This window comes from Penicillium verrucosum (assembly GCF_028828655.1).
Source record: "Penicillium verrucosum strain IBT 35672 chromosome Unknown utg000004l_segment0_segment0, whole genome shotgun sequence".
Taxonomy (NCBI): domain Eukaryota; kingdom Fungi; phylum Ascomycota; class Eurotiomycetes; order Eurotiales; family Aspergillaceae; genus Penicillium; species Penicillium verrucosum.
In genome coordinates, this window is record NW_026643213.1 from 3,575,124 (window position 1) to 3,602,490 (window position 27,367).

Consider the following 27,367-nt stretch of genomic DNA (forward strand, 5'->3'; position numbering starts at 1 on the left):
CACGGCTGGATGACGTTCGGTAACGGGAAACAGACTTCAATGAAGGCCTAGAGCATGGAATAGATATGTTTGTACAGATATAAACTCCAAACATGGAAAACTCCACATCAACATAGGAGACCGAATCGTTTAACCAGACAGCTTGAATATCTAGATCATATTATGTCCATGAAAGCCGTGTCCACACCAATATCTAACCCTACGCTTTACTTTGCGTCCGTATCAGACAACTCTAGCAAGGATCAAGGAACCAAGTGGCAGTATACGGCAAGGTCAGAAACCCGGGAAAGAGATAAGAAAGTCATGGCGCCATAATCTTTTTGGAGGTTGTATCAATCGTGTTTAATTCGCAAATAAGCGGATCCACCACATTCCGGACGAAAGCCCGCCGGGGGACTCCCCAAAAAGAAAATATCTCATGAAATCAAGGCGCTGATGAGGCGGGCTTTCCGTCCGGCACCGTTCCCACACTCCAAGGCTCCCGGTCGCTGCATTTTTGATTTCGAACAGAACGCGTCGAGTTGTTTAAGAGCGGGGTTTCTCCTTCTTCTCCTTCCAGAGAGCGGCGAGACCGACACCGGAGACCTTGACGACCTTGAAACGGACACCGGGAATATCACCCTTGGCCTTACCCTTGCGACCGAAACCGGCGAGCAGGACCTCGTCGTTCTCGTCGATGAAGTTCAAGCAACCGTCATTGGGGACTGTAAGAACATGCTAGTTAGCACATGTTTGTGGTAGTTGTGTTGGCGGTTTCCATTTTCGTTGTGATTCCAACTCGTATAGACCTTTCCAACACATTCATAGCAATAGCAGTAAGGAACGGGGTTACCCACCGAAAGCAGCGACCTTCTTGCCGTTCTTGATGAGCTGGACCTTGACACACTTGCGGATAGCGGAGTTGGGCTGCTTGGCCTCAACACCGACCTTCTCGAGAACGATACCCTTGGCGTGGGAAGCACCACCGAAGGGGGAGGACTTGTAGGCGGTACCGAGAAGACGCTTCTTGAAGTGGTCATCAGCCCAGCGCTGATCCTTGCGGTGCGCCTGGAGCTTGCGGGCGGCGTTCAAACCACGGGGTTGTCCTTTACCCATGTTGGCGGATTATGTGTTCGACGGTCAACTGAACGAGAAAAAAATTGTTAGCCTCGTGTCGAGTACAACGGTGGTTTTGCCGATTGTGCGTATTTTCGATGCGAGTTCGATGTTTGGAGAGGGCCGATTTTTTGTGCGTGATGGATGCGATCGTTGACGAAGGATCTCGCAGTGCCACGAATAAAATATTTCCGGAAAACCACAAACAATGCAGGGGAAACAGCAGGATATCGAATACGTACCGACTGGGAGGGGTGTTGTCGGCCAAAGGGGCTGAGGGTCGAATGTCGAAAAGTCGAAGTGTTCCGGATTTCCCTTACCACACGCTTTGGACGCACCTCAGGTGACTTTGTGCGCTTAGCCCTAAGCGAGTCACGGGACAGTCGTAGCCCCCACCTCGGATTATGTCATCGACCCGATAAGTGGACGATAAGGTTATCAGCTTTATCATCAACCCCATTCGAATGCTCCATCCATGTCTGTTGTTTTCTCGAACAATTTGTTGAAGATGGATCTGTCAAGAAAACCCACGAATCCAAATCCCCAGCGCCTACCTCCCCCAGTCCTTTTTCAGGGTCCACCATCACACAATGCCTCTAATATTTCCCTACCCGTACCACCTGCAGCCTCAACGTTACCAACTGCCTCCGGCAGCCAACCTCCACCCCTGCATCGGAACCGGTCACCTCGGGTAGCCGAGGGCGAGAATGCTGAGAAGTCAAGCTTGTTGCCACCATTTGTATCACGGCGCCCTTCCAAAAATGACGTAGACGGATCCGATGCCATATGGCAGGAGATGCAAAGTGCTCTGTCAGAAGTGGAACTCAGCGCTGTGACGAGCGAGAATGTCTTCGGCGCAAAGCACTCTGAAGCATTGGAAGATCTACGAATGAAACAGTTGAAGCTCGCTCAAGCCTGGGCGCGCAGTGAGGCAGACGATGAAGTTGTGGATCCCGGCCACAGCGGTGCCGATGTAGCCAGTGGGAAAGCTAGCTCGGCGCGGCGAGGTGCTGAGGAGTCGAAACCCCAGCATGATGCAGCGACGGAAACTAGCGCAGGCCGCGGTTCGGTATCACACCGCACGTTGGACGACGAGACTGAGAAAGACATCCATCTTGCGCGAAAGCGCCGCGAGGCTAATGACCGGTACTTTGATCGGGTCAATCATGGCGTTTTGGATGTCGTTGCTAAACTGGAGGAGGTAGCTCGGGCTATGCGCACAGTCGAGCGGGAAAGCAAGGATATTTGGAGTGATTCGGAGAGTGTCACGACAAGTGCGCCGTCATCAACCCATACGAGTTGAACTCCTGAGTCTTTCAGTGGACTCAGCTGCAGCCCCGCTTTTGCTGCACTTCTTCCATCTTGTTAATTTTCCAGCAGGCCAGTGCGGACGTCCCAGGGTTGATCAGGTCATCACCGAGACTTGCACCGCATTGATATCTCTACCCCATATGGGAATGCGCTGGTCGTATTTACAATATCCCTCGGGGGAAATAATAATACTAATGCATGTAAATTATGACATAAATCAAGGGTATCCAAACTCCGGTGCTCAAAATCAAACCTAAACAACAGTCATGATAATGCATCCGAGCCAAAGCCTTTGCTATAGTCCCAGAATGATCCTTTATTCCCGTTTCACCATACGCGCGGCAGCCTTCCAGCCTTCCACAGCAGCATCTCTCACGTCCTCCCATCTCGTCTCATAGGCCTTTCTTGTCAAGACCTCCACTTCCTTATTCCACTCGTGCTTGAGTATTTCTTTCATCGTCGGCTCGGGTTGATTCTGTGCTTCCAATTCTTCGCGCCGCTGCCTTGTAAGGTCTTCTGGTAGGAAGCGTCGGTCATAGGCACCGGCAGAGGAGGTCAACCAATCTATTTGCTCGACTTGCGCGTGGATGGCTTTGCGTTGTGATATGCGTGTTGAGCGGTGGACTTGGACGGTAATATAGAGAACGGATGAGGTGAAGACAAAACCGCCGAACTATTCAAGTGAGAATTGAAGTTAGTGCTTGTTTTCTGGTATAGATTTGAGGGTAAATCGTACAAATCCGGTGAAGAAGCCCATATTTGTTGTGGTGTTTGGAGTCGCCGAATTGATTATTTGTTCATGGGGATGGATGGAAAAGACGAAAGATTGCACAAGTATTTCGTGATTACAGAGAGTCTCTTTTCTCGACAAGCAAAAAGCTCAGTTGAAATGTATCCCAAAAGCTGAATGTCTTCGAACAAGCAGAGTGAAGGCGGAAAACTGAAGTCGGACAGGCGGTGGAAGCGCTCCGATTGGCCGGGCCAATTCTTCTGGGCCGAACATCCTCTCTCTTTCATCTTCAATTGCTGGAACACCTTGGTTTGGCCATTGACCTCGCGATTCCCACTTTACTTTTAATAACCCACCCTCTTTCTCCCTCTTTTACCCTCGCTTAATAACAATCACCATGGCCGGCGGCGGAAGCAGATACCGCCACTTGAGCCGCGACTCCGCGCATCGACAGGCCCTGCTCCGAAACCTGGTCACCTCCCTCTTCGAGCATGAGTCAATTACTACGACATGGCCCAAGGCCAAAGAGGCCCAGCGTCTGGCCGAGAAGTTGATTACCCTGGGAAAGAAGAACACCGAAGCGAGTCGGCGACGGGCATTGGAGATTTTCTACGTATGTTGAACTCCCGGAGAACAAGCCCACCTCAATTCCAATCAGGACGGAATCAGTTTAGTCACGAGAAACTATTGGTTTATCATATCCGTGATGGATTACTGCACTTCCCAGCCCATAACTCCCCAGAAAGGAAAAAAAAATCAACAACCTAATGACACCACTAACATACCCTAGACACCACATGAAATGCTCCCCAAACTCTTCGGTCCCCTCCGCGAGCGCTACGCAGACCGACCAGGCGGTTACACACGAGTCTTACGCGTAGAACCCCGCGAAAAGAACGAGTACTTCTCCCCCAAGAAGGGCGACAAAAACGCCATCCGAGAGCCTAAACCCCAGGTCAAGGCTCCCACCGCCATCCTCGAGCTGGTCGATGGGCCAAAGGACATGCGTTTCGCCATGACGGCGCGTACAGTGGCGCGCGAGCGCGAGCAGGGTCGGGATCTCGTGCATGCGCTCACAAGGTTGAATGTGAAGAAGGTCACTCAGTTCCGGAAGGACGGTGTTGATGTTTTGGAGCAGGCAATTTCCAAGCTCAGTCTTGTCAAGAAGCAGAATGATAAGCTCGCTAAGAAGGAGGCTGATGTTGAGTCGAGGGATTAGATGTGGGGTTCTGTGCCGGAATCCTCGGCTTTGGGTGATCTCTGCGACCTGTTTAGGAGATGTTTTCTCCTAGGCTTTGATGGGGTTGCTTGATGTTGGCACCATCCCGCTTGGTCTCCCGGGTTGACTCCGTTGTTCTTTACTTGTTTTTCTTACCAGGAGTTCTGTCTTCTTCCTGTTTATTATGGCATCTCCGTCTTCGTTTGCACTCGCGCATGTGACATAGCCTCTGTATAAAAGATTTTGATACCTCTTTATTCGCACTTCTTCCTTGGCCTGTTAGCTCTTGATAAATGTATGTGTCGAGTCATGCTGAGGGAGGGACGCCACAGTAGCCCGTTTTATCTCGGGTGTATGTATAAATTTAAAGATAAATCACTACGTGGTAGACAAGATATCATGGTCAAGTATGTCGTCGAATATGTATTATCCATAGTAGACAAACATTTAGACCCGATATCTTGGATTTAGATGCCTGACGATCCAGGCCTCAATATATGAGTCTAAACAACCTTCACAAAAACGCCATGAGCTGCAATGTAGATCAAATAAAAGGCTCACCGCAAACAATAACCGCCTTCATTGCATCGATGTCGATATGAGAGAGATTTTACCTGTTTTGGTTGTTATGCTACCAATGCAAGTGGGAAATCGAAGAACTATATATCCACGACTCCGCAACCTCCTCTGCCAAAAATTAGAATTATATCCAGCAATTGGACTTCAAATTGTCATATTATAAAGCCATCTACTATATATTTTTTCCAGAAAGCGATCAATGTTCTGTGCAGTCACTGAACGACCATTTCCTGGGGGTGGTTGACGAGATCTGATATATCAGCTGCAGCCTCGACGTAACATACTAGTGCCGCCCGCACACGGTAATTGCAATCAAGGGACAATAAGATTCAATGCATAATTATCAATAGTTGAAATTTCTAGCATATGATCCAAGCGCATGCCATTATAGGTCAAGCCGGTTTGCCCAAGGGGTCATTTATTCATCTAGCTAAGTCCCGGGAGATACTCAAAACCTCAGTTTCCCTCTTTATAATATCTCAGTGCTCAGCAGGACCCGGTCAAGCAAGATAGGGTGCTTAATTATCTCCTGTCTAGCATTAGATACTTATTTTTACTACACCGCAACCTTCTTATATGCAGTATGCAACACCCGATATCATATGCCCAACTACAGTCTCCAGGGTTCAACATTTGTTAACCTCTCACCAGAACAGAAGAAGCATAGTCAGAACAACTACAACACTCAAAATGGAGAAAATGTCCCTCGAAACACACAACCCGCTCCGGCAAAATGCCCCAAGCCCTCCACGTGCCGACACATACAAAGAAGTCTCAGCGTCATACCCACCCCGTCCAAACTTTGAACACAGCATGAAGGACGATTGCAGTCTACAAGTCAGTGACCGTGACTGTACACTGGAGTTCAGTGACCGAGACTGCAACCTGGAACTCAATCAATATGCCAACAACAAACAAACAGACAAGCAAGCTGAGGCTGGAATTGAACCTGCAGATGGAAACCAGGCAGAGGCGATTGGACAACAGTCTGAAGTAGACAGGACACAAGATCCAGAGTCACAGTCTGTGACGGGGACGGTCATGCGGCATAAATCTCGTCGGCGGGAGTGGATTATCGTTGGTTCGGCTCTTGGGGCTGTTGTTCTTCTTGTTGTTATCATTGTGCCCTCTGTGATATTTGGAACTCGTCAGTCTAGGCCGCAGTATAAGCCACCTACGAATCCGTATGTTTCATGAGACAGTTGAAGGTGATTTCTGAGGGGACTTGGATGTATAGATTGAGGGTACAAATGCTGTTTCTTCGTCTGATAGTTTATAGTTTGATCAGGGACATATGGAAATTGAGAGGTCAAAGCCATATTAAGTATGCTTGTCCCCTGTATTTGTAGCTTCAAATCCGTCTCCCTTTCTACCAATTCTACCAAGACTACTGCCCAACCCCTAGATGCTTTCTCGGCCTCTCTGTCCTATGCACTAGAGAATATAACCGAGGGCACGGACCACTTTTATACAGTCTCTCTTCAACTACATTAGTTTGAATGGAAGGAGGGAAGAGTGTGCGATGCGACATGATCAGTCTTTGCGCTATCATCCAGCTACTGTTAGTTAGTTCCTTGATTACCTCGCACAGCCTCGCCTTCAAATATAATATTTCCCTCCACAGATCAGGTTTTAAAGCAAACCACCGACAGCTATGTCTGTGTTCGAGGAAGTTGGAGTTCCAGCTATTATGTTTCAAATCGCGACACCAAACTATCAGTCAAGCTATTTGAGTGTCATCGCTAGATCCAGAACGTCAACCAAAGCATCCAAAGCCTATCGGGCCATGTTGCTTTTACGTGCGCCACATTGGGGGAACTTGATGAAAATCTTAAACATGACGAGCGGCAGAGGCCTATCGCACCGCGCAGCATGTTTTGAGGCAGTGCGAGGAAGTCCTACAGCAAATCCAGACAATGATCAAAGAATCAGATTGTCCAGGGAAATCACGATGGCAACAAGCGACAAGCAAGTTATGGAACGTTCTCAAGGAGTCCAATGTGACTCTGCTGGGGAGTAATCTAACAAGGCTCAGGTCGAATAAGTTTCTCTTGTTAAATGTGATTATGATTACGAAGAGGGCGTCCCCAAACCACGAGAGTACTGACTAAGAGTCGCGTGTATCGAGGTACCTTCGAGTCTCGACGACCAACCCACTAAAGCAAGAGCCCGCTTAACACTTAAACTTGTGACCTAGACAAAAAAACCTAGTTCCATTAGCCTATTACCATCTTCTCTAAATATAGCCCGGGCATTTCAAGCAGCCTATCACCCAAGCAAGGCTCCTAACATTGGAGGAGTTATGCTTCGGCCGACACAAGTTGTGAGTCCAAACCGGCCAAGGTTGTTGATTATGTTGACGATTGAATATTTATTGAATATTGGATACACTCAGCAGCTTTACAGAACGTATCGAAATTAGTTTCATCACTTTATGCTCTTTGATTCTCTCCATACCGACCAATTAGAAGGCTATATTCTATAAGTCACGTGCTACCAGCAAACCCTACTATTATCAGTATACCAAAGCCTTTCAAGACCTTTGCTGCACTATTTTTATATCATTGACGCATCCTTGGACAAACTTTCTAAGTACAGAGATTTATTTCTCAGATATACTCCGTCTGGACTCGGCAGAAATTCCATGCACCATATGCAGCGTTTCCAGCCTTCCCAGCGCGTATGACCATCCGAAAAATAGTGGACAGCCCCAAAGCTCCAATGGTTTCGTCCACCGTAGGGACCAGCATCTGTAAAGTTGATGATCACGAATGTCTTGAATGAGGAGGCGCATGCTTCAGTGCAGATTCCTAGGGAATCCTAAGCGGAGATAATATGAAGACTGAACCCTATGTTTCATTTACTAAGGGAAGAAACGTGAAAAATGAAATGAGAGACATAGGAATCAGAGAAGCCTATTTCAGGCATCCAGATAACCAATTTTGAATGCTGCATTGACTTACAACATAGGGGGCCATATCGCAGGCTGATAGATATAACGACTTCCGCCAAGCCTTGATATCAGCCTGACCCGGGGGCCAAAGATCTACATACGAGCAGCTTAAACTTAAAAGACGCCATAGCCTCTATTGAAAAGCATAAGAACTCATACATTCATATCAAGATACACTCATACATTCATACCAAGATACTTCCAACTAACTCAAACTCCTCAAACGGTCCAAAGTATGCAATACCAACCCACCACTCCACCAGGCAATATAGAATCTTCGACTAACGATTGAACCTGCTAGGGAAAAATACAAAAGAATTCCCCATCCTGAAAATAGGGCACCGCCAACATGACAACTAAAGAAAATACATCTCAATTCCCACCATCGACAGCCGACACCTACAAACAATTCACAGCGGCACGAGCAACCCCAACCGAGCGTGAGAATGGCGACTGCACATTGCAGGTCGATGATTTGAATAAGGAATTTGTCAATCACGACCAAGCAGAAGCAGATGAGAGTGGGAACGATGATCCCAAGCTTAGCACTCCTGTGCAGCGCAAGCGGAGATCTTATCGGAAATGGTACATCTGCGGTGGTGTTAGTATTGTGGTTCTTTTGATTGTTATTATTGTGCCCTTGACAGTTGTTACGAAGCGTTGAGTTGATGTGCTTTCTTGGGATACCTTGACGAGGTTGGGTTGTTTGAACTTGGCATTGGAGACTTGATGTTTTGACTAAATGGGCCTCGAATCATCGAGAGGCAGTTATTTTAATACCCACTAGGACTTGGATAGAGTGCTTGCGGTCATGATAAAGACGTTGCGTTTGGTTTTGTCTATTACTGTAAGCCTAGGCGCGTAGAGAATGACTTGTAGTACCTGCGTCATTGGGTGGTTCTTGGATTTCTCTATTACTGTAAACTCGTATGTCTATTGTAACCAAAGATCAATCTAGCTTTGTACCAGCGAAGCAGGGTAGACATATGTCGTATCTGATGCCCAGTGGTTGTTGGATAATATACAAAGTAGTACACTAAACAGCATGTAGAATCTTTCACAAAGATGTTCATTTGAAGTATTCGGGTTTTAGTCTAGACATACGAGTAGCCAAGAAAAGACATAACATGAACAGGTTCATGACTAGCTAAGAGCGATGCGGTACACGCACAAGAACCCGGATCGCCATGCATTGTACTGCAGCAGCAGATGGAAGCCTTGGAACATAGGTGCCGGTAAAAAGATGACTCTATCCCATATACTATGGGACAGGGGGTTCATATTTTCCCACTTCCAAAGGTCCAAGGGTTACATCACAACCAGATACAACACATATAGTAGAAATGCGACCAAAGCTATAAAGCTTTAGTTCGGCTTGGAGACAGTTGTGCCCCCCGAGACCACAAGTGGTCCATTGCTAACAGCAGAATTCCCATTGCTGCTGTACGTTGGTGCGGGGGCCGAGGCCGTAACGGGTCGGTTTTTCAGATCAAAGTCGGAGGGGACTTCGGATGGCGGGGGTTTAGGAGGAAGATGTGCTGGCGTACCCCATTTTGCGATAGAGTCTCGAGGACCGGTGGGCACTCGGTTGGGAATCATAGCCGGGGCTGAGTCCATGGTCCGGTTAAGGGCGGGTTCCGCATACCCGTTCCATTGTTGCTGGACACCAGGTTGCATGTTACCATACGACTGCATTGTGTGTTGGCCTTTGTTCGGATGACGCCCCGGAGGAGCACCGCCGGGGATGAATGAGCGTGTCTGAGGGTTGAAGTGCGACCTAGCATATCCTGCTTGCATTGCTGCGTGGGACCCGGCAGGATTCATATGTTGTCCAGGGTATTGAGCATAAGGATAGGCGCCCATATTAGATGGCATATTGGAGCTCAGGTTAGGACCCATGTTAGAGCCCATGTTTGAATTCATGTTAGCCGGCATGTTAGAGCCCATGTTGGGTGGCATGTTGGAAGCCATTGGCTGTTGAGGATAGTTGGGCCAATGAACAGGCGGCCCATTTCGCTGGTGCGGAGACTGCTGGAAATTTGGGGGAAAGGAGCCGAGTTCCAATTGGGGGGTTGTTGGTACGGCGTCACATTGGGCACGGCATAGTTGTTCATTGCCGGCGAAGATGCGTTCGAGGACGGCTGGTTCATCATCCCCGGCTGATTCATCGAAGCATACCCGGAATATGGCGATTGCTGCGGCATGTTTCCTCCTTGCCACGAGCTATTGGAGGTCATCTGGGGCGACATTGCCACTGGATACTGGGAGACACCATTCATGTTCATGTTCAGTTGCCCAGGGTACATGGCACCATTCTGACCAGATGGCATGTATCCGCCAGACGGTGGCGGCACACCAGGTCCGACCAAGTAAGGCACTTGGTTTGGGTATGCGCTGTCACTTACAGGAGCATTGTACTGAGCAGCGCCATTTCCATATTGCATCCCTGGGTAGTAGGCATTGAACTGCGAGCGAACCTCAAAACTGTCATCATGAGGAGTTCGCTGCCTCTGGTTCTTCTTGCGGCCGTTCGCCGAGCTGGAGCGTGACATGTTGGGATTCGAGTCACCGCTGGCGGGATCCGATTTGGCACTGTCGGGGAAATCACGGAAAATTCGTTCACGTACTTCATGGTATTTTGCCTCCCGTTCCTCCCTCGTCAAAGCCATTCGATCTTTAGCAGGCGTGGCGCCGGATGAAGACCCTTGGCGTTCTCCATCTGGACCACTATATCCATCTTCCGAGTTGGCCTTTGAAGGGTTTGACGAACCTCCAACACTTCCTTCGAATTGACCTCCATCGTTTCGGCGCATGATTTTCATTGCCGGAACAGCCGGAGGTGGAGTGTTATTGCAAGCAGAATGCACAGCAGACAAAGGAGTAGGTAGCCGGCAGAATGGTGTGCGATGAAGCCTGACCGAAGTCACATTATTGTCGACAAAATGTGTCAAGTGATAGTAATCCCCCAGCTTGTGTGCGAGAAGTCGCCCAAACGCGTTCGAGGGGGGCAACTCCAAGGATTGCTCATTGCAGTCCTTGATGAAGTACCGAATCTTTTCCTCTAGTTGTAGGATCAGGAGCCGATCTTTTGGTGATTTCATTGCCTCTAGGAGTTTTTCATCCGGCTCCAAGGGAAACCCGTGTAAGATCTGGCCATCTTCAATGCCATCTGAGTTGGCTGGAATCACAAAATTATTCGCGACCGAATCTGGAGGAATTGCACCATTTACCGGCTGGGTACCGTTAAAGAGAGGAGGCACGGGCAAAATCCCGCGTGGGCGTGTAGGAATGCCATCTCGATACTGATCCCGAAACGCGCGACTGCCGGCTTCGGAGCCTGCCACCGAGTTCGGAGCCCCAGAAGCAAGTCCAGAAAGCGAGTCCTCTTCATCAATGGCTTGCACACTAGCACTGTCATCGGGACGTACAGAGTCCTTTTCATCCATTGCGAATGTCGTCACCGAGGCAAGACTCTTGGTATCGAAGTTGGTCATTTTGGTGGATGAAGTAGAAAGGTGAGTGTGATCATCTTCAAAAGAGTTCTCCCGCTTCAGCAAGCGATTGTTTTGGCCACCAATGAAAGAGCCTGAGCCATCACTGTGTTTCTTCAAGGTGAGGCCAATATCTTGCACACCTTTCCCTAGATCATCAACAGCTAGATCAATGGAACTAGCCTCTGGTGTTTTATCGAGATTATGCTGGCTGGGTAAAGCTGCACCAGAGCCATTTGCGTCTGATCGAGGTGATTGTTCTGCTGGCTGGCATATTTCGTTTTCATCAGATACCGAGGAAGAATGTGGGTTGAGGGGCGCGGGCATAGCAGCAATCTTGTCATAATTAGCGATGGGCCACAAAGTAGTGGAGTAAACCACTGGCTTACTTTTGCAAAGGAGAGAGGGCCGTCTCCACCTGGGGGACTTTTTGATGCCATGATAACACCCCGCGCGGGATGGTCACTGAGACCTGTTAAATTTAACGAAAAAAAGAGAAAATCCGAGATCAAGTCAAGCAGCTGCTTGCACTCAGCACGCCTCGGATCCACAAATGTGAAGGAGGCTGAAACTTGTTTGGTAGGAAGTAATGTCGCTGCGTAATTTCATTTCACACAAGCCCAAAACGAAAGACATATCTCTGGGGTAGGGCAATCGCCATGGAGAAAACTGTGGAAAATGCGTATTAGAACCATGCAAGGTATAAAAAGGAGATCCACAAGGTCGATGAGGAGAAATATCCACTTCAATGAAGTGGGAAATCTAGGCAGATCGGGGAACGGGGCCTTACATGATATCAAAGCTGGCTCATAGTCAGGGAGATGAAGATCTCGTACTGAGTTTTGAAAGGGATTCCAGATCCGGTAGTTATTTGAAGAGCTGATCAACTCTAGATCATCCGTCCGAGATGGATGACGTGAACGTTGACAATGAACCCTGAGATCAAGAAGGAGCGTTGAGAATCCGAATTCGGATTTCTTGATTGCCTGAAGATTCGTGGGCATTATGCCGCGCCCGACCGCCCTTGGCGCGCGCCTACACTTTCCCTTGGGGCTTCAAAGGTTGACAGCCGCTAACTTGCAACTTGCGCCGATCAGCTTTACATCGGATATTGTCTTTGTTTCCCATCGTGGGTGTGCTGATACCCCTATTCTGGTCTCAAAGTACCCATCAATCCAGAATTTTACATGAACACACAATATCACGAGCTCCAATGAACCGATATCGAAACGCCCCGAAGCTCGGAGGCTCCAACTCCAACAAGGCCACTGCGACCACACTGTGCCAAAAGTGCCTCGGACGAGATATGTACCCTCTTTCACTTTCATTCCAGACGTTTGACTAACTCTTATTCACGACACTACAGTTTTGATTGCAATGCATCTGCACAAGAGCGCCCATACATCCCACGACCTTCAAGGACCCAGCAGCTACTGAACCCAGAATTGATGCCCAAGCTTTCAAGCGAGAATCCAAATGAGCTTCTACGGAAGTAAGTTCGCATGGATACCCCTCGTTTTTGCACATTTCCTTTTTTGAAAAGAATATTCACTAACTTGAATAAAGAGAGGGTGTCGCGGATGAACTACTTGCTACCCGGGAGGAAGAGCGTGGCCGGAAGAGAGACCTTGACGATATGACAGACCGCAACGCTCAGTCTCCGAAGCGGGCTAGGTCCCTCTCAGTGGAAACGATATCCACGAATCGATCTTATTCATCGTCTCCCCGCCGTAACAAACACGGCACAGCCGACAGGGGTCGTCGAGATGATTCATCAGCACCACCTGCAAAGTCCCGAAAGAGACGCTACAGTGATTCTACAGAGGGTTCTTCGGGATCAGTCCACTCGGGACCAAAGAACCGCTCACACTCTAGGGAGCGAACCGGTGACCGAAACACCCGGCGACGGAGACGAGAATCTAGCCCTGAAGAGCGAGGCCGTCACCGTGGTTCAGGAAGACATAGCGAGCGAAGAGATCGCCGAAGCAAGAGTGCGGATAAGGATCGAGTGAAAGAATCACGTGCTGCGACTCAGGATGTTCCCCAGGACCGTTCATACCGTGATCGAGCAAGCCCACCACGCCAGTCTCAACCTGGACGGTCTAGGCCTGAACCCATAACTCAGAAGTCCCAGCCTCCACGGGAACGAAGCTTGAGTCCTTTCAGTAAGCGCCTTGCTTTGACTCAAGCCATGAATAACGGACGGTAAATTGAATTGATGAAAAGTGCTCTGCAACATGGAGTTTTCTACGGCGCAAAATCTTGACGGGAGACACGGTCCCAATTCATGTTCCATCAAGCCTATGACCAAATGTATCATTAGCATCCACATTGTGGAGTTTGAAAATATCTGTCTACTCGACAGCAGAACCAAAAAAATACAAATAAAATCAAAATCAAACAATGGATTCTAAACGACACTTAAGATAGACATGTTCATTGAGAATCTTAAGTTGTAAACCTCCCAACGCCTCATTTTTGTGCGCAATATGCCCATGACATCAATTGGACGCCTCAAGCAAGACAACAGAAAAAAGAATAAGGTAAATGGACAGCATATAGACAATTACAGGTGGAGGCAGATGGCCTAGACAACACTCGCATTCCTGCAGCAAAGGGTATCACGTTCAAATCGTTTCTTCGTCGCTCTTCTCTTCCTCTCGTTCACGCATATGGATGCCCTCGACGAGCGTCTGACCCTCCATGCCCACTTCCTCTCCCCCCGTCTCCGTTAGACTTAGCCCCACGTGCCTTTGCAGCATGCTGCGCCTCCTCTACCCGCTGTCGTAAGAGGCGAGCAATTGCATTGTCTGTCCGTACATCGAGAGTCTTGAGCTTTTCGTCCAGATCGCGCTTCAAGTCCCAGTTGGGTTTCTTAGGTTGTAGTTTGAGTAGATCAACGGTCTCATCGGCACTTGCGTCCTTCTTGGTTTGTTCCGCTGTGGCCGTTGCAATCTCAGCCGCCTGTGCTTCCACCGTCACCTGGCCCTCTTGTGGGCCTTGCTCGAAGCCCAGTTTAGGTCCGCGGGCCTCGGCGTCGTAGTTGCGGCCGGACAGGTACTTTGTGGCCACATCTGGCGTGGCATCGGCATCGGGAAGCTCCTGGTCTTCTGCACGAGGCTCGTTCGCCTCTGGCTCGGGTTGCTTGCGCTTCAGAGCTGCGAGCTTGGCGAGGCGGGCTTTGCGGTCGGTGGATGCCGCATCAAGATTGGCATGGGTTGACGACATGTTTTCGAATGATGGATCGAACTGATAATGAGATAAATATGTTGGCTTGATACTAGGAAATAAAGTGATTGAACTGACCGGAAGAAAGTCCCAAGCTCCTCCGCGGGTTGCAAGTTGAAGATGATGGAGCGATAAAAGTAGATGTGGTGCGCCACACACCAGCCACGGCAAAATCGGGCGGAATGGTGGAATTCAACTTTCTGTCATTGGACTTTGACTACTTTCTCCACGCGCCATACTTGACTTCTTTTCTTCGTCTTGGTCTTCCCCAGCCAAATGTTTGTGGACACCAGCTCCTGAATGTCATCGTGTCCCCACCAACTCGTTCGGTCCCGTCTCAACGGGTTGCTCTCACCACAATGTCGAAGCCCAGGCCGATGGTATCGGGAGTCGGGGACGGTGAATGTCAGTCATAGAGCGCGCCTCTCCACATATAATGCTCTAGCGATATTAGAACCTGGCATGACACATGATGCCCCTGACTCCATATCATATCAACATAACCGCGATTCGACCAGTTCATGTCCGCCGACAAGTGAACAATCAGATCAGGTCGCAACAAATCGGTATGGCATGGGCCATGGACAATCGAAATCTTCGCCCCAAGCACGAAGGCCCTCGCAGACACCCATTATAACGAATGATAAAATGAAGAAGGTTGCCTATGTGCGACAAGCTGATCCCAAGCTTGTGGCCATGGCGGCCGAGAGAGTCAATCGCGAAATCTTACACAACGGTAGGCACTTGACCGATCGAGGGCTATACCTGGCGCTTGCAATGCGAATGAATTCGCTTTATACGCGTGAGCTGGGACTCCGTCAGTGGAAGCAAGCATATGGAGCAGTTCACACAGCTAAGACACATGGCCATGAGATCTTGAACAAATCTGCACTGCCAAAGCTGGGAGAAGATGGCGAGCAACTGCTGGACTTGCTTCTTGATGACTGCCAAGGCAAGTTTCGAGAGGCGTGGCTAGTAATGAACCGCCCTAACAGGGCCAGGGCCTGGCAACGCCTGGCCGTTTGGCTGCTGCAAAATAACCCGGCAATGGCCTTGGAGTTTTTACTCGTCACAACCGAGCCTCGAGATAAACCGGATTTCACTATGGTTGTCGATTGCTTGGCCTACTTGGAAAGATTCCATTATGAAGAGCTCCGGGACTGGACGAAGGGTACCCACACATTCGAATCGGTTGTTGAAACTTCCCTCGATCCAAAGGACTGGCCAATTATCTCACCGCCACAAAGGGGTATACGGTTCTACGTTCGCCGAGCAGGTTTCTTAGGTGTCTATGAGAGTTTCCGTTTAATGAACGAGCGAGGCATCACGATGCAAGCGCAAACAGCACTTTGCTACATGTACCGATTCACAGAATTGAAGGATGTGGAGTATGCCCTACGAGCCCTCGAATTTATTCCCAAAATCAATGATCCTGAATTCTCCATGGACTCTGAAGGAGTTCTGCGGCACTGTTGCAAGCTTCTGACCCTGGACACTGTTGAGGATAACGCCGGAGGACGCAATTTCCGTATCCTCCCACGACTTCTGAAAATGGGTGTCCAGCCAGACCGAGACATGATGAATCTCGTGCTTGCCAATGCTTACAAAACCGGTGATCCTCAATTGGGGTCGGACATGCTTCAGTTCATGAAGAATCACCACCATGAATTTGATTCTTATACATACTTGACTCTCCTCACTGATGCAGTATCCCGGGGCGACCGGGGCCGTGTGGACGAGTTGGTGCGGGAAGTCGAGATGCAAGAGGAACTACGACACAACCCATACATTTTCAGCAAAATCTTTCACGCACATTTCACTTTTACCGCCAAGCATATTGATCCCGAGAGCGATCCCTCGGGAGTCTTTTACTCTATGCTCGACATGTACAACAAAATCCACGACATTACACCCCTCAAAGAACTCCTTCTACTCCCTCCCCAATATACACCACCGCCAACTCAAGGACTTGAAGTCAAAACTCCACCTTCTCCCGTATCCTTGTTCCTCATGATCGCAACATTCTTCCGTTGCAGGAATCGGATATCGCAAGTACATCACATGTATGACAGATTCCGCGAGCTCGTGCAGCAGGGTCACCCATCCATTGCTCCTCTGGTCGAAACTGACCACGTCTATAATGAATTCCTTATTGCCTTCCGCAAGAGCAGCCGTGGACTACGGTCAAGCATTCGTCTCGTTGAAGACATGCTTGACGCATCTGCCATGCCGAAAGAGACTACTACTGGCAAGCCTCTCAAGCACATTATGCCTACACCTCGCACTTGGACCATTCTCCTCAGTGCCTTTAATTACAGCCGCCAGCCCGATGCAGCCGAGAAAGTCAAGGAGATGATGGCCAAACATGACGTGGAGTACAACCAGGTGACTTGGAACACCATCATCAACGGATTCGCGAATGCACAGGACATCCCTGAGACTGCTAGTGCAATCACGAAGATGGAAAAGGAAGGCTTTGCCATTGACCATTACACGATGAAGAGTCTACGTTATCTCCGTGACCCAGAACGCCTTTGGGTGGCGATCGAGGAGATGGATGAGGGCCTTGACTCGGATGGAACCCATAAGCTTCTCACTCTCGAGCCCGCATCTGATGTGCACAGTGATCAGATGGAGCACGACGAACTCATTGACAATGGCTTGGAGAAGTTGGAGTCAAAGTCGAAGCCTAAGATGTAAGATAGGATACCCTTTTGTCTTTTATTGTTGCCTTTGGGCAAAGCAACCTGGGAGCATTTTGGACGCATAGGTGTTGTAGAAGTGGCTTTGAACTTTTTTTGTAAATTTGAATATCATGTACTATACATTGCATCATCATGAAATTGTTTCGTTTGAATGTCTCATTGCATCTGGAGACTGTCACATGGAGTGGACATAGTAGTCTCATAGTTCTCAGTCCAAGGTCACTTGAGGTTTGATTGTCACGAAGTCGGAGACTACCACACAACCTATTGATCCCTATTGATCCCTATTGATCCCCATTGATACTCCATGGAAATTCTCCTTCAATCACTCATTGAGATTTAAGCAAGGTTAACCGCCGAAGAAGATCGAGACCTGCATGCAACTTCAGTATCTCTCTTCATACATCTGGACTTGCGGAAGAGTGAACTTACTGCCATCACGACACAGCATATGCTGACATACGGGCTAAGCCGTTCTCCGACTCGAGCACACTTCCAGAAGATCCCAAAGATTCTACATCAAACAACCGTTAGTCTCCCCGCCATCTTTCTCCACCCCCGGATCCGAATCCTCAAGTGAGAACCTACCCATTCTGGTTCCGGTCCATGATCCCCGGCATTATCGAGTGCGCATAGCTGCTCGTGCAGATTATTAGGAGAATCACAAGAAGCAACGACTGGAAGTTGAAAAGAGCAGACTAGGTGAGTGTGACAGTTAGCACATTGTGACCATACCGTCATTGTGGTCTCGACAGAGTCGCATGTTCTCCCACCACAGAGCAGTCACTCCCATAAATTCTACCATGTGCATAAACTTACCATTTTGTGCAGCTGTGAAATCTTCGCCCGTCACTTGGGCAAAGAAACAGAATTGCGACAGTAAGTTGCCAGATAGCTTGCATGTGCCAAGGTTGCTAACCAACCCCAGTCTAGCATATTCTGCCCGTCATGTCCGCCAAACGCACGGGCCAAGTACCCAAGCGGGTATCGTTTTCGCTGCCAAGCCTGAGCCCATCTCCGCTACCTTCTACGCCAACTCCGCAACGCATCTTGCCAGATACTTACACTGGATTGCAAACTCCGGACACCTCAAGCTCAACCGGAAACGCTCACTTCCAGGCTCCAGACACCGTCTCAACCACTCCAGACCGTCACCTGCAAACTCCGGACACATCCTCTTCGACTCTAAACGCGCGTCTCCAGACTCCGAACACAGCAACTCCAACTTCAAACTCTGTTTCGCCAACTTCAACCCGTCACTTGCAAACCCCAAACACCTCCTCATCAACTTCAAAGTCTACCTCATCCGACTCGACTCGCAATCCGTCGCGCCAGCCTAGCTCCAAAAACCTTGTCTCCAAGCTCTCGCCAAATTGGTATTTCAATGAGCAAGATACAGCGCTAATCCGCGCCGGATACGAACCTCAGTGGACTCCCAAGCCAACTGACACGACACCTACCTCTACCGAAAAGGGCAAGAAAGGTCCCGCAACCAAACCCGCCATGGCTGAACCACGTGCACGTATGGCCCGACACAAGGGCCAAATGAACTTCCAGAATGAGCGTAAGTTCCTACGGCCCACGAGCATCCATCAATGGAAGCTACCAATCAAGCTCAATGCTAACCATCTCCGTAGTTCGTCTGCTCCTTCTCGCTTACGGCGACCCCAGCCCACACCCGAGCTTCCCAAACGAACCACTTCCCGAGACCGTCCGCGTGCTGGACGAGATTGTCACCGACTTCGTGCTTGAACTCAGCCATGGTGCCGCGCAAGTTGCGCACCATGCCCGCCGTCAAAAGATCAAGGTTGAGGATTTCCGCTTCGCACTACGTCGTGACCCGAACAAGCTCGGCCGTGTCCAGGAGCTGTTGCGCATGGAACGTGAATTGAAGGAAGCCCGTAAAGCATTTGACCAGAATGATGACCAGGTTGCCAAGGAAGCTGGAAAGAAGGGTGCTGCCGCTGCGGCGGCGGCGGCTGCAGCTGGTGAGGATCCTGTGGCCGCTGAAGCTGCTGCTGCTGCTACGGTTACCAAGAAGAGCAAGGGCAAGGGCAAGAGAGGTGCTGCTACCCGCCGTGGATCTGATGCTACGGAGGAGTCGGTTCCGAAGAAGCGCAAGACGATTGGCTGAAATATGCACCCTTAATAGCTCCACCTACGCCTGCCTAGGCGTCTTGTGGGTGGAGTCACGACGAACATGACTTAATACCCAACGTGTGTTTCTTTTCCAACAATCAATGTACAATTACTTTTTAACTACGATGAAATAACCAGAAAATGCAATGAGAATGGATACTTGGATTGCAATGCTCACTTTATTTACTTCGGGGATCATGTCATTATTGTTAAGCTGTAAAGTCTGCCACATGGCTGCAGAAACTTGGAGACTTGGTCATTCCATTTGCGCCAACCGCGGCATTTGCCCCATGGGGCTTGATTAAGGGTGTTTTGCAAATACCTGTTACCTACGATCACCAAATTCTTGCCTTGCTTGGGACCATGGGCGAGGTTTTCAAGGTTGTGTATCATGGCCAGATCTACGAGATACTCTATACATCTGAAAGAACACGCGAAGATGTGCTGCAACCCCTCCCAACTGAATTGCATGGTATATACAGAAGCGCAATGAAAATGATTGTATACACTCAAAACAACTCTCTTGCGACACAGTTATTGCCAGCTCGGTAATGAAAAGCGCAAAGATGATCCAACCTCTGGAGGCAATATCATCCATTCTATACACGACACACCACCAGGAATATCAAGAGAAACGGACTGCCGATACATGCAATTGGCTATTGGAAGATCAAGGATTCCATGAATGGGAGAGTTCCTGGGCTCTCCCACAAGGAGCAGCGTTTGGTAGGTCTTGGCACCTGCGTTTGTTCCTCCGTTGTGACAGGATTAGGCATTTGTACAGCATTGGGGAAATAGTAGGACAATCTCGACGGCTGTCTTGAATAGGTCAACTCAATGGGCGTTGGACTAGTTCAACTTGCTGCAAATGCAAACTATACTCCAGCTTGTAATCGACTCTTAGACGCTGGAGCCCAGTGGACATGCAGGAGCAAGGAAACAGCCTTTCTATTGCTATCTACAACTGTAATTTGGAACTTATTCAGCTTCTACGTACGAAGAATCGGTCATCCTGGGCCAAGAGACAGAGAACGAAGAGGTTGATCACAGGTCTATTTTGAACCTGATGAGATGTACGATGTCTGACTGAGTGGCAGATCGAGAACGCGGTATCGGGGTTGTCTATAAAAAGATACCCACCTAGTCGATATTATTCGCACAGAAGATAACTACCTATCTCATCCAGTCAGTCAGTATCCTTTATTATGTCTTTCGTAACATTACCCGATCCTCCACTTGGACAGCAAGTACTGGCTGCACATAAGCGCCGGGGTTGGGCAGCTGACATTGCTTACGGGGTGCGTTGCCTCCACCACCCTAGAGACACAGAAACCTCCCAAAACTATGCAAATATCTTGCAAGAATTAGCAGATCTTCATTTTGTACACCATGAATGGGAATACTCAGGAGTTTTCCCATGCAGACTACACCGTTGGGTGGATATGCGCCTTGCCGCAGACTGAGTTGGTAGCCGCTGGCGCCATGTTGGATGATGAACACCCCGTTCTTCACGCAGCCGATCCAAATGATATCAACTCTTACCTCTTAGGTAGAGTCGGGGATCATAATGTGGTGATTGCTTGTTTGCCTGTAGAGCAAACAGGAAAGGTTCCCGCTGCTACTGTGGCAAAAGACATGGTGCGCAGCTTCCTGCTATCAGATTCGGATTGATGGTCGGAATTGGAGGTGGGGTGCCATACTACAGAGGGCAGAATGATGTCGATGTCGATGAATCCGATGACTCTGAAGACGAGGATCCGGACGAAATCCAAGACATCAGATTGGGGGATGTGGTGATCAGCAAACATTCAAAGTCTTCGGAAGCCGTCATTCAGTATGACTTTGGAAGGTCTATACAGAACCAAGAGTTCATCCGTGCTGGAGGGCAGCTGAACAAGCCCCCGGGAATTGTCTTGAATGCAGTCTCTATGCTGCAAGGCCAGCATGAACGGAAAGGCCACAAGATTTGCGAGCTACTTTCCAAAATGCTTGTAGACAATCCCCGGATGGAAAAGAAATTCAAGCACCCGGGATCAGCCAAAGATCAGTTATTCAAGTCTGAAATTGCTCATGTGGCGGGAAAGAAGTGCGAGTCGTGCTGCGGCCCTGGTGATATGAATCTTGTGAAGAGAAAGCAGCGGTCAAGTGATGAGCCTCAAATACATTACGGGACGATTGGATCTGCAGATCAAGTGATGAAGGATGCTCTCTTGAGGGACAAATGGTCCCAAAGGGACAAGATCAAATGCTTCGAAATGGAAGCTGCAGGTAAGTACTCAACACCATTTATAGCCTATTTTCTTGTGTCTCACCTTCTTGACCAGGGCTCATGGATACATTCCCATGCCTTGTAATCAGAGGCATCTGTGACTATGCAGATTCACACAAGAACAAGATTTGGCAGCCATATGCCGCTACTGTTGCCGCTGCCTACGCAAAGGAGCTTTTGCTCGGAATTCCAGGACAGGGTGTTCTCCTCTTGCCTCCCGTTGACAAATGTAAGTAACATGTTGAGTTATCATCATACATTGGAAGGATTTCATCAATGAGACTTTCTGTACTTACACCTCCTGAGAACATTTCGGGCGGTCCTTTCAACTATTTATGCGTAGGGCTAAAGAAGCAAACGTTGACTTCTTGTCGCTAGTGATGACAAAGGTTCTACGACAACTTGAACAACTGGAGTTATGGCAAAAGTCGGACAAAGAAACGGAATGTCTTCAAGCTTTTCGCACTACGAACTATGAATACCAGAAAGATTTCAATCCAGACAAGGAAGATGGAACATGCAACTGGTGCCTTCAAAGTCCGATTTTCCAGAATTGGCAAGAAAATGACTCGTCTTGTCTGTTATGGATCACAGCAGATCCAGGCTGTGGCAAATCTGTTCTTTCCAAGGATCTTGTTGACAACCGCCTGTTTGGCCTCGAGTCTAGCGACACGACCATCTGCTATTTCTTTTTCAAGGACACATCACCCGAAACTCGGAGACCTGCCAATGCAGTCGCGGCCTTGTTACATCAGGTCCTGAAATCTAAATGTGGCCGGAAAGCCATGAGGCATGCGCTCCCGGCATACCTTGAAAATGCAAATAAAGTATGCCAGAGTCTCGATACCATGTGGAAGATCTTAAGAGATATATCCCAAGATCCAGAATGTGGACGAATCATCTTTGTCTTGGATGCATTAGATGAGTGCGAAATGAAAGACCAGAAGGATCTTATCAAGCGGCTTAAAGGTCTTGAACGCTACAAGGAATCTCGGCCTTCGACACACCATCTTAAGATCCTTGTGACCAGTCGTCCATATTTGAACATCGAAAATGAGTTCAGAGAACTCATCGAGGACATTCCTGGAATTCGGTTGCCAAGTGAAAAACTTTCTACGCAACTTCAATCCGAAATGAATCATGTTGTGCATGCTCGAATGTCCAAATTAGGCCCCCGGATTGTGAGAGAAACCACAAGAGAAGAACTTCTTAGTGGGATACTGGCGACTGAGAATCGGACATACCTCTGGCTGGATCTGATATTCAAAATCATTGAAGAGATGCCACGAATAGACAGACAAGCAGTCAAGAGACTGTTGGAAAACCTACCAACGACTGTGGATGACGTCTATAATTCCATTCTTCGCAAAGTTACAGACCAAGCTCAGGCCAAGAAACTGCTTCAAATCATCGTGGCAGCGACCAGACCACTTAGCCTCAATGAAGTCGGTGTTGCATTGGCTATCACAGAGGAAACCCAGTGCTACGAAGATCTAGAGCTCCAAAGGGGTGATCAGCTTGAGATAGCCGTCCGGAATACTTGTGGACTTTTTGTCCATATAGTAGATGAGACGGTCTTTCTAATCCACCAATCTGCTAAAGACTTCTTGGTATCCTTATCAGATGAAGTGTCACCCATTGAGTCCAGCTGGAAGTATTCTATTTCAGTTTCCGAATCGGCCTTACTACTCACTTCGATCTGCATCCGCTTTTTATATCTTAAAGAGCTCGGAAAGAAGCAAGCTCCCCCGATTAGAGATGCTGAGGATTTGTGTTCCAGTTATGATTTTCTTGACTACTCAGCAAATAATTGGGCAGCTCATTTTGGTCATATGACGATTCAATATCGCCATGAGTTTTTCCCTGCAGCTATCGAACTCTGTTCCGTCGAAAAAGACCAATATATGGACTGGGAGATTGCTGTTAACGAAATCGGACGCTCTGTGAACCCTTCCCCTCTTCATGTTGCATCATACCTAGGGCTTGACATGATTGTCCAAACACTACTTGCTCGCCCTGATGTTGATGTCAACTCTACTACTAGTTATGCTGGAACCCCTCTATCTCTCGCTATATATAGAGCCCACGAGGGCATTGTGGAGCTCCTTCTTACTACTCCTGATATTGATCCTAATCTCTATGATAGTTTTGGCGATACGCCTCTATCTCTCGCTATACGCGAAGGCCACGAGGGCATTGTGAAGCTCCTTCTTGCTACTCCTGGTATTGATCTTAACCTCTATGATAGCGGTGGCGATGCACCTCTATCTCTCGCTGTACGCAAAGACTACGAGGGCATTGTGAAGCTCCTTCTTGCTACTCCTGATATTGATCCTAATATCGGTGATAGCTCTGGTTACCTACCTCTCTCTATCGCTTCATGGCGAGGTCAAGAGGGAATTGTAAAGCTCCTTCTTGATGCTCCTGATATTGATCCCAATCTCGGTGACAGCGATGGCGATACACCTCTATATCTCGCTATGCGCAAAGATCACGAGGGAATTGTGAAGCTCCTTCTTGCTACTCCTGGTATTTATCCCAATCTCCGTGATAGCTCCGGCAATATACCCCTATCTCTCGCCATACGCAAAGGCTACGAGGGCATTGTGAAGCTCCTTCTTGCTACTCCTGATATTGATCCTAATATCGGTGATAGCTCTGGCTATCTACCTCTCTCTCTCGCTTCATGGCGAGGTCACGAGGGTATTGTGAAGCTCCTTCTTGATGCTCCTGATATTGATCCAAATCTCGGTGATAGCATTGGCGATACACCTCTATCTCTCGCTATAAGTAAAGACCACGAGGGCATTGTGAAGCTCCTTCTTGATTCTCCTAATATTGATCCCAATCTCGGTGCTAGATTTGGCGATGGCGATGCACCTCTCTCTATCGCTATATGGCTAGGTCACGAAGGCATTGTGAAGCTTCTTCTTGAAGCTCCTGATATTGATCCCAATCTCGGTAATAGCGATGGCGATACACCTCTATCTCTTGCTATAGATGAAGGCCATGAGGGCATTTTGAAGCTCCTTCTTGCTGCTCCTGGTATTGATCTCAGCTTGATCGAGGAGATGGATCGCTAGCCGAGGCTAGGCGGACACATGTTGGCTAGGCAAAGCGGTGTATTTTTACCGCCATCTCTATAGAGTCGAGCTTACTTTATGGTTTCAATCGACCTTAAGTCGAGACTTGACAATTAGCGATTGATTGCATGTTTATGCATTGCATGTAGCCGCCTAGTATTCGCGTGGAATCTTCATTGAGTTCTTCATTGGAAGTTTCATTCTCTTTTAACTGCCCTTCCAAGCCTTTTATTGTCCGAGTAGATCTCTTATGCTATGCTCTTTTGGTTCCCTAGTTCAACCGCTGTAACCGTGGAGATCGGTAAAGATGAGATCCACTATATGTACTTATTAGGGCTTCTGTTCCTTTTCCTAGAGCTCCAACCGTCTTTCCCCCTTCCGGCTGACAAAACTCGAATCAATCGAATTTGCTATCATTGAGGATCGAACAGTGGGATATATTCCAAAGAATGATGATCATGCTTACTGCCCATACTAGCAGCGCCCTCGATAATACCAGTCACGCGTACGTACACGTTAGTTGGCGAGGTGCCGAAGATCAATATCAGAGCTGTGGCTACCTGACCCTGCGTACCAGGACTGTCGAGTAGCCATGTAGTTTGCCAATTGTATGACAAGTGACTTTGTGTCGAGTACCTGAGAGATATGGTTGGGCACTAGCCGAGCACCCAATACATGGCCACTGAGTCATCCTAGTGAGTATAACTTGCTATAGTGCAGACATGTAGCCTGTCTACCGATGTATATGCATATGTACTTTGATGACCATGGCCGGAGTAGTAAATGATGGGATATACAATACGAAGAAGCTCTAGAACTTTTATGTCCATTTCATCATAACTGAAAACGCCGCGCCTAGAAAGATGCGACTTCGTAAACCGGAGAGATTGGCTCTCAGCAGACCCATCTCTCATCTTCAACAGTCTAGACTCATCACCCCCGAATATTCTCTATCAAAACGACATCGTCACCCTCATCAACCACCACAAGTTATACCAATTGTATTGATATTAGATCGGTCTCAATACCACAACACCAAGTGCTGAAGACCGTGTCTGGACGTCAAGACAGACCAAGCCGTTGATGGGACGTGACCAGGCCGCAGTCCGTGAGCTTCGGAGAGAACATGTAAGCCTCGCGAGGAAAAAAAAAGAGGAAGCCGGAAAAAGGAAAAGAAAAAGGAAGAAGGCGGTAGAGGGATAGTAAACAAAGAAGCGAAAGACCCAAAAGTAATAACGTCAGGGAGGGGTGAGATAGAAAGGGAAGAGAACGTGGGAGACATCGACGTTCACTTGAAGGGATATGTTCCTCTCGCAATTGGTCACATTATGCATCAGCGTTTGTTTGCTGTGGGAAAACCTCTCATGCGCGGGCTTCCTCGTTGCGGTCCTGGCGTGGGCGGCCGCCTTGTTGGTTGCCCTTACCGCCACGCTGGTTGCGCTGCTCGCCGGTAGCGGGCCCTTCGCCGCCGCCACCGCCGAGGGTAAGCTGGGCAGTTGCTAGTCGGGTGGAAAGCTCCATCTGTGTGCGCACGGTGTTGGCGAGGTAAGAAACGACCAGGACGTCCTGGATGTGGTTGTTGCTGTGGAAAGTTAGTGATAAGAAAGACCGGGGAATATAATGCAGGTTCAACATACAAGTCACGCTCAATGTCGGCAGCCTCGACCTTGGGAGCAAGAGCAAGAGCATTAAGCAGGAACTGGCCCATGGCGGTGGAAGCGGGGGTCTCCTCATCGATCACGGACTCGACGTAGCGCGAGACACGGTCAACCATGGACAGAACCTCCTCAACGGCGCGCTCCAGAGACTCAATGTCGGAAGTGACGGAAGTGGAACGGTCCTCAGCATCCTTGGCGTTGGCGATAGACTCGAGACCGCTCTTGTCGGCCTCGGCGTATCGGAGCTCGTAGGGAACTGGGATGAAAGCAGCGCTGTCGGCAGCACGCTCAGCGGTGACACCAACGGGGGCGGAAATGTAGGCGCGGGTCTCGAGATCCTTTCCAGCCTCGGTGGAGACAGTCAGGTGGACAGCGGGGTGAGGCCAGGTACCATCACCCTGGCCGCTGTAGAAGTTCTGGATCAAAGCGGAGAAAGTGTTGAGTTCGGAAGCAGTGGCGTACCAGCCAACCAAGACTTCGCGGGGGTTGGCCTTCAGATGCAAAGCGAGCATCTGCTTGTGGTATTCCATATCGACCTCGACCTGGTCCTCAGCCTCGGAGTGACCGACAGCGAAGGCGGATCGGACCTCGACCTCACTTCCATCCTCAGATCGTGTTCCGAGCAGTGTACCGATGACACGCTCCTGGTCGGCATTGCGGCGAAGAGAGTGGTCGAGAACCGAGAAGATTGCCTTGGGGGAGAAATGAGCTTTACCCCTCAGATCATATAACACACATATCGCAACATACCTGGGGTTGAATGACCACGTTTAGAGGGGCAGTGGTAGGAGCGGTCCCCACACTAACGGGGCCGAGGGGGCGAGCAAGATGAAGGAAAGAATCTTCAGCCATGATTTAATTTGTGTGGAATGAATACCTTGCAAGTTTCAAGATCCAAACTTCCCTT

The 27,367-nt window shown here is 48.9% G+C and overlaps 15 protein-coding genes across 15 annotated transcripts; 9 read left to right on the forward strand and 6 right to left on the reverse strand.

The window, feature by feature from the left end:
* Positions 1-161: 161 nt before the first annotated feature.
* rps23 (40S ribosomal protein uS12) lies at positions 162-1,411 on the reverse strand. Its single transcript, XM_057223352.1, has 3 exons — positions 1,338-1,411; positions 837-1,123; positions 162-704 (listed from the first exon to the last, which is right to left on the reverse strand). Exons 2-3 carry the CDS (start codon positions 1,093-1,095, stop codon positions 526-528), a joined length of 438 nt encoding a protein of 145 aa, XP_057070573.1. The 5' UTR covers positions 1,096-1,123; positions 1,338-1,411; the 3' UTR covers positions 162-525.
* A 159-nt stretch (positions 1,412-1,570) lies between these two features.
* Positions 1,571-2,398, forward strand: N7516_010635 (DUF5315 domain-containing protein; the record flags this gene model as incomplete). The annotated part of the gene is made up of 1 exon (XM_057223353.1): positions 1,571-2,398. One exon carries the CDS (start codon positions 1,571-1,573, stop codon positions 2,396-2,398), a length of 828 nt encoding a protein of 275 aa, XP_057070574.1.
* A 324-nt stretch (positions 2,399-2,722) lies between these two features.
* On the reverse strand, positions 2,723-3,163 carry N7516_010636 (MICOS complex subunit Mic12 family protein; the record flags this gene model as incomplete). Its single annotated transcript, XM_057223354.1, has 2 exons — positions 2,723-3,079; positions 3,143-3,163. The coding sequence occupies 2 exons, from the start codon at positions 3,161-3,163 to the stop codon at positions 2,723-2,725; spliced, it is 378 nt and encodes a 125-aa protein (XP_057070575.1).
* A 352-nt stretch (positions 3,164-3,515) lies between these two features.
* N7516_010637 (mitochondrial 54S ribosomal protein bL17m) lies at positions 3,516-4,355 on the forward strand (the record flags this gene model as incomplete). The annotated part of the gene is made up of 2 exons (XM_057223355.1): positions 3,516-3,749; positions 3,927-4,355. Exons 1-2 carry the CDS (start codon positions 3,534-3,536, stop codon positions 4,353-4,355), a joined length of 645 nt encoding a protein of 214 aa, XP_057070576.1. The 5' UTR covers positions 3,516-3,533.
* Positions 4,356-5,624: 1,269 nt separating this feature from the next.
* N7516_010638 (uncharacterized protein) lies at positions 5,625-6,131 on the forward strand (the record flags this gene model as incomplete). Its single annotated transcript, XM_057223356.1, has 1 exon — positions 5,625-6,131. The coding sequence occupies one exon, from the start codon at positions 5,625-5,627 to the stop codon at positions 6,129-6,131; it is 507 nt and encodes a 168-aa protein (XP_057070577.1).
* A 640-nt stretch (positions 6,132-6,771) lies between these two features.
* On the forward strand, positions 6,772-6,954 carry N7516_010639 (uncharacterized protein; the record flags this gene model as incomplete). The annotated part of the gene is made up of 1 exon (XM_057223357.1): positions 6,772-6,954. One exon carries the CDS (start codon positions 6,772-6,774, stop codon positions 6,952-6,954), a length of 183 nt encoding a protein of 60 aa, XP_057070578.1.
* Positions 6,955-8,236: 1,282 nt separating this feature from the next.
* On the forward strand, positions 8,237-8,551 carry N7516_010640 (uncharacterized protein; the record flags this gene model as incomplete). The annotated part of the gene is made up of 1 exon (XM_057223358.1): positions 8,237-8,551. One exon carries the CDS (start codon positions 8,237-8,239, stop codon positions 8,549-8,551), a length of 315 nt encoding a protein of 104 aa, XP_057070579.1.
* A 701-nt stretch (positions 8,552-9,252) lies between these two features.
* N7516_010641 (putative R3H domain protein) lies at positions 9,253-11,818 on the reverse strand (the record flags this gene model as incomplete). The annotated part of the gene is made up of 3 exons (XM_057223359.1): positions 9,253-10,110; positions 10,158-11,714; positions 11,768-11,818. The coding sequence occupies 3 exons, from the start codon at positions 11,816-11,818 to the stop codon at positions 9,253-9,255; spliced, it is 2,466 nt and encodes an 821-aa protein (XP_057070580.1).
* A 773-nt stretch (positions 11,819-12,591) lies between these two features.
* Positions 12,592-13,587, forward strand: N7516_010642 (zinc finger CCHC-type containing 10; the record flags this gene model as incomplete). The annotated part of the gene is made up of 3 exons (XM_057223360.1): positions 12,592-12,713; positions 12,745-12,870; positions 12,945-13,587. 3 exons carry the CDS (start codon positions 12,592-12,594, stop codon positions 13,585-13,587), a joined length of 891 nt encoding a protein of 296 aa, XP_057070581.1.
* Positions 13,588-14,005: 418 nt separating this feature from the next.
* On the reverse strand, positions 14,006-14,606 carry N7516_010643 (CCDC12/cwf18 family protein; the record flags this gene model as incomplete). Its single annotated transcript, XM_057223361.1, is given in 3 exon segments — positions 14,006-14,114; positions 14,157-14,188; positions 14,199-14,606. The coding sequence occupies 3 exon segments, from the start codon at positions 14,604-14,606 to the stop codon at positions 14,006-14,008; spliced, it is 549 nt and encodes a 182-aa protein (XP_057070582.1).
* A 573-nt stretch (positions 14,607-15,179) lies between these two features.
* On the forward strand, positions 15,180-17,306 carry N7516_010644 (pentatricopeptide repeat protein; the record flags this gene model as incomplete). Its single annotated transcript, XM_057223362.1, has 1 exon — positions 15,180-17,306. The coding sequence occupies one exon, from the start codon at positions 15,180-15,182 to the stop codon at positions 17,304-17,306; it is 2,127 nt and encodes a 708-aa protein (XP_057070583.1).
* Positions 17,307-17,660: 354 nt separating this feature from the next.
* On the reverse strand, positions 17,661-18,133 carry N7516_010645 (protein kish; the record flags this gene model as incomplete). The annotated part of the gene is made up of 4 exons (XM_057223363.1): positions 17,661-17,684; positions 17,744-17,825; positions 17,900-18,009; positions 18,131-18,133. 4 exons carry the CDS (start codon positions 18,131-18,133, stop codon positions 17,661-17,663), a joined length of 219 nt encoding a protein of 72 aa, XP_057070584.1.
* A 126-nt stretch (positions 18,134-18,259) lies between these two features.
* Positions 18,260-19,445, forward strand: N7516_010646 (putative transcription initiation factor TFIID subunit 13; the record flags this gene model as incomplete). Its single annotated transcript, XM_057223364.1, has 2 exons — positions 18,260-18,875; positions 18,949-19,445. 2 exons carry the CDS (start codon positions 18,260-18,262, stop codon positions 19,443-19,445), a joined length of 1,113 nt encoding a protein of 370 aa, XP_057070585.1.
* Positions 19,446-20,839: 1,394 nt separating this feature from the next.
* N7516_010647 (uncharacterized protein) lies at positions 20,840-24,802 on the forward strand (the record flags this gene model as incomplete). Its single annotated transcript, XM_057223365.1, has 4 exons — positions 20,840-21,088; positions 21,163-21,718; positions 21,775-21,948; positions 22,098-24,802. The coding sequence occupies 4 exons, from the start codon at positions 20,840-20,842 to the stop codon at positions 24,800-24,802; spliced, it is 3,684 nt and encodes a 1,227-aa protein (XP_057070586.1).
* A 1,362-nt stretch (positions 24,803-26,164) lies between these two features.
* On the reverse strand, positions 26,165-27,312 carry N7516_010648 (eukaryotic translation initiation factor 3 subunit F; the record flags this gene model as incomplete). Its single annotated transcript, XM_057223366.1, has 3 exons — positions 26,165-26,384; positions 26,440-27,152; positions 27,211-27,312. 3 exons carry the CDS (start codon positions 27,310-27,312, stop codon positions 26,165-26,167), a joined length of 1,035 nt encoding a protein of 344 aa, XP_057070587.1.
* Between the last annotated feature and the right edge of the window lie 55 nt (positions 27,313-27,367).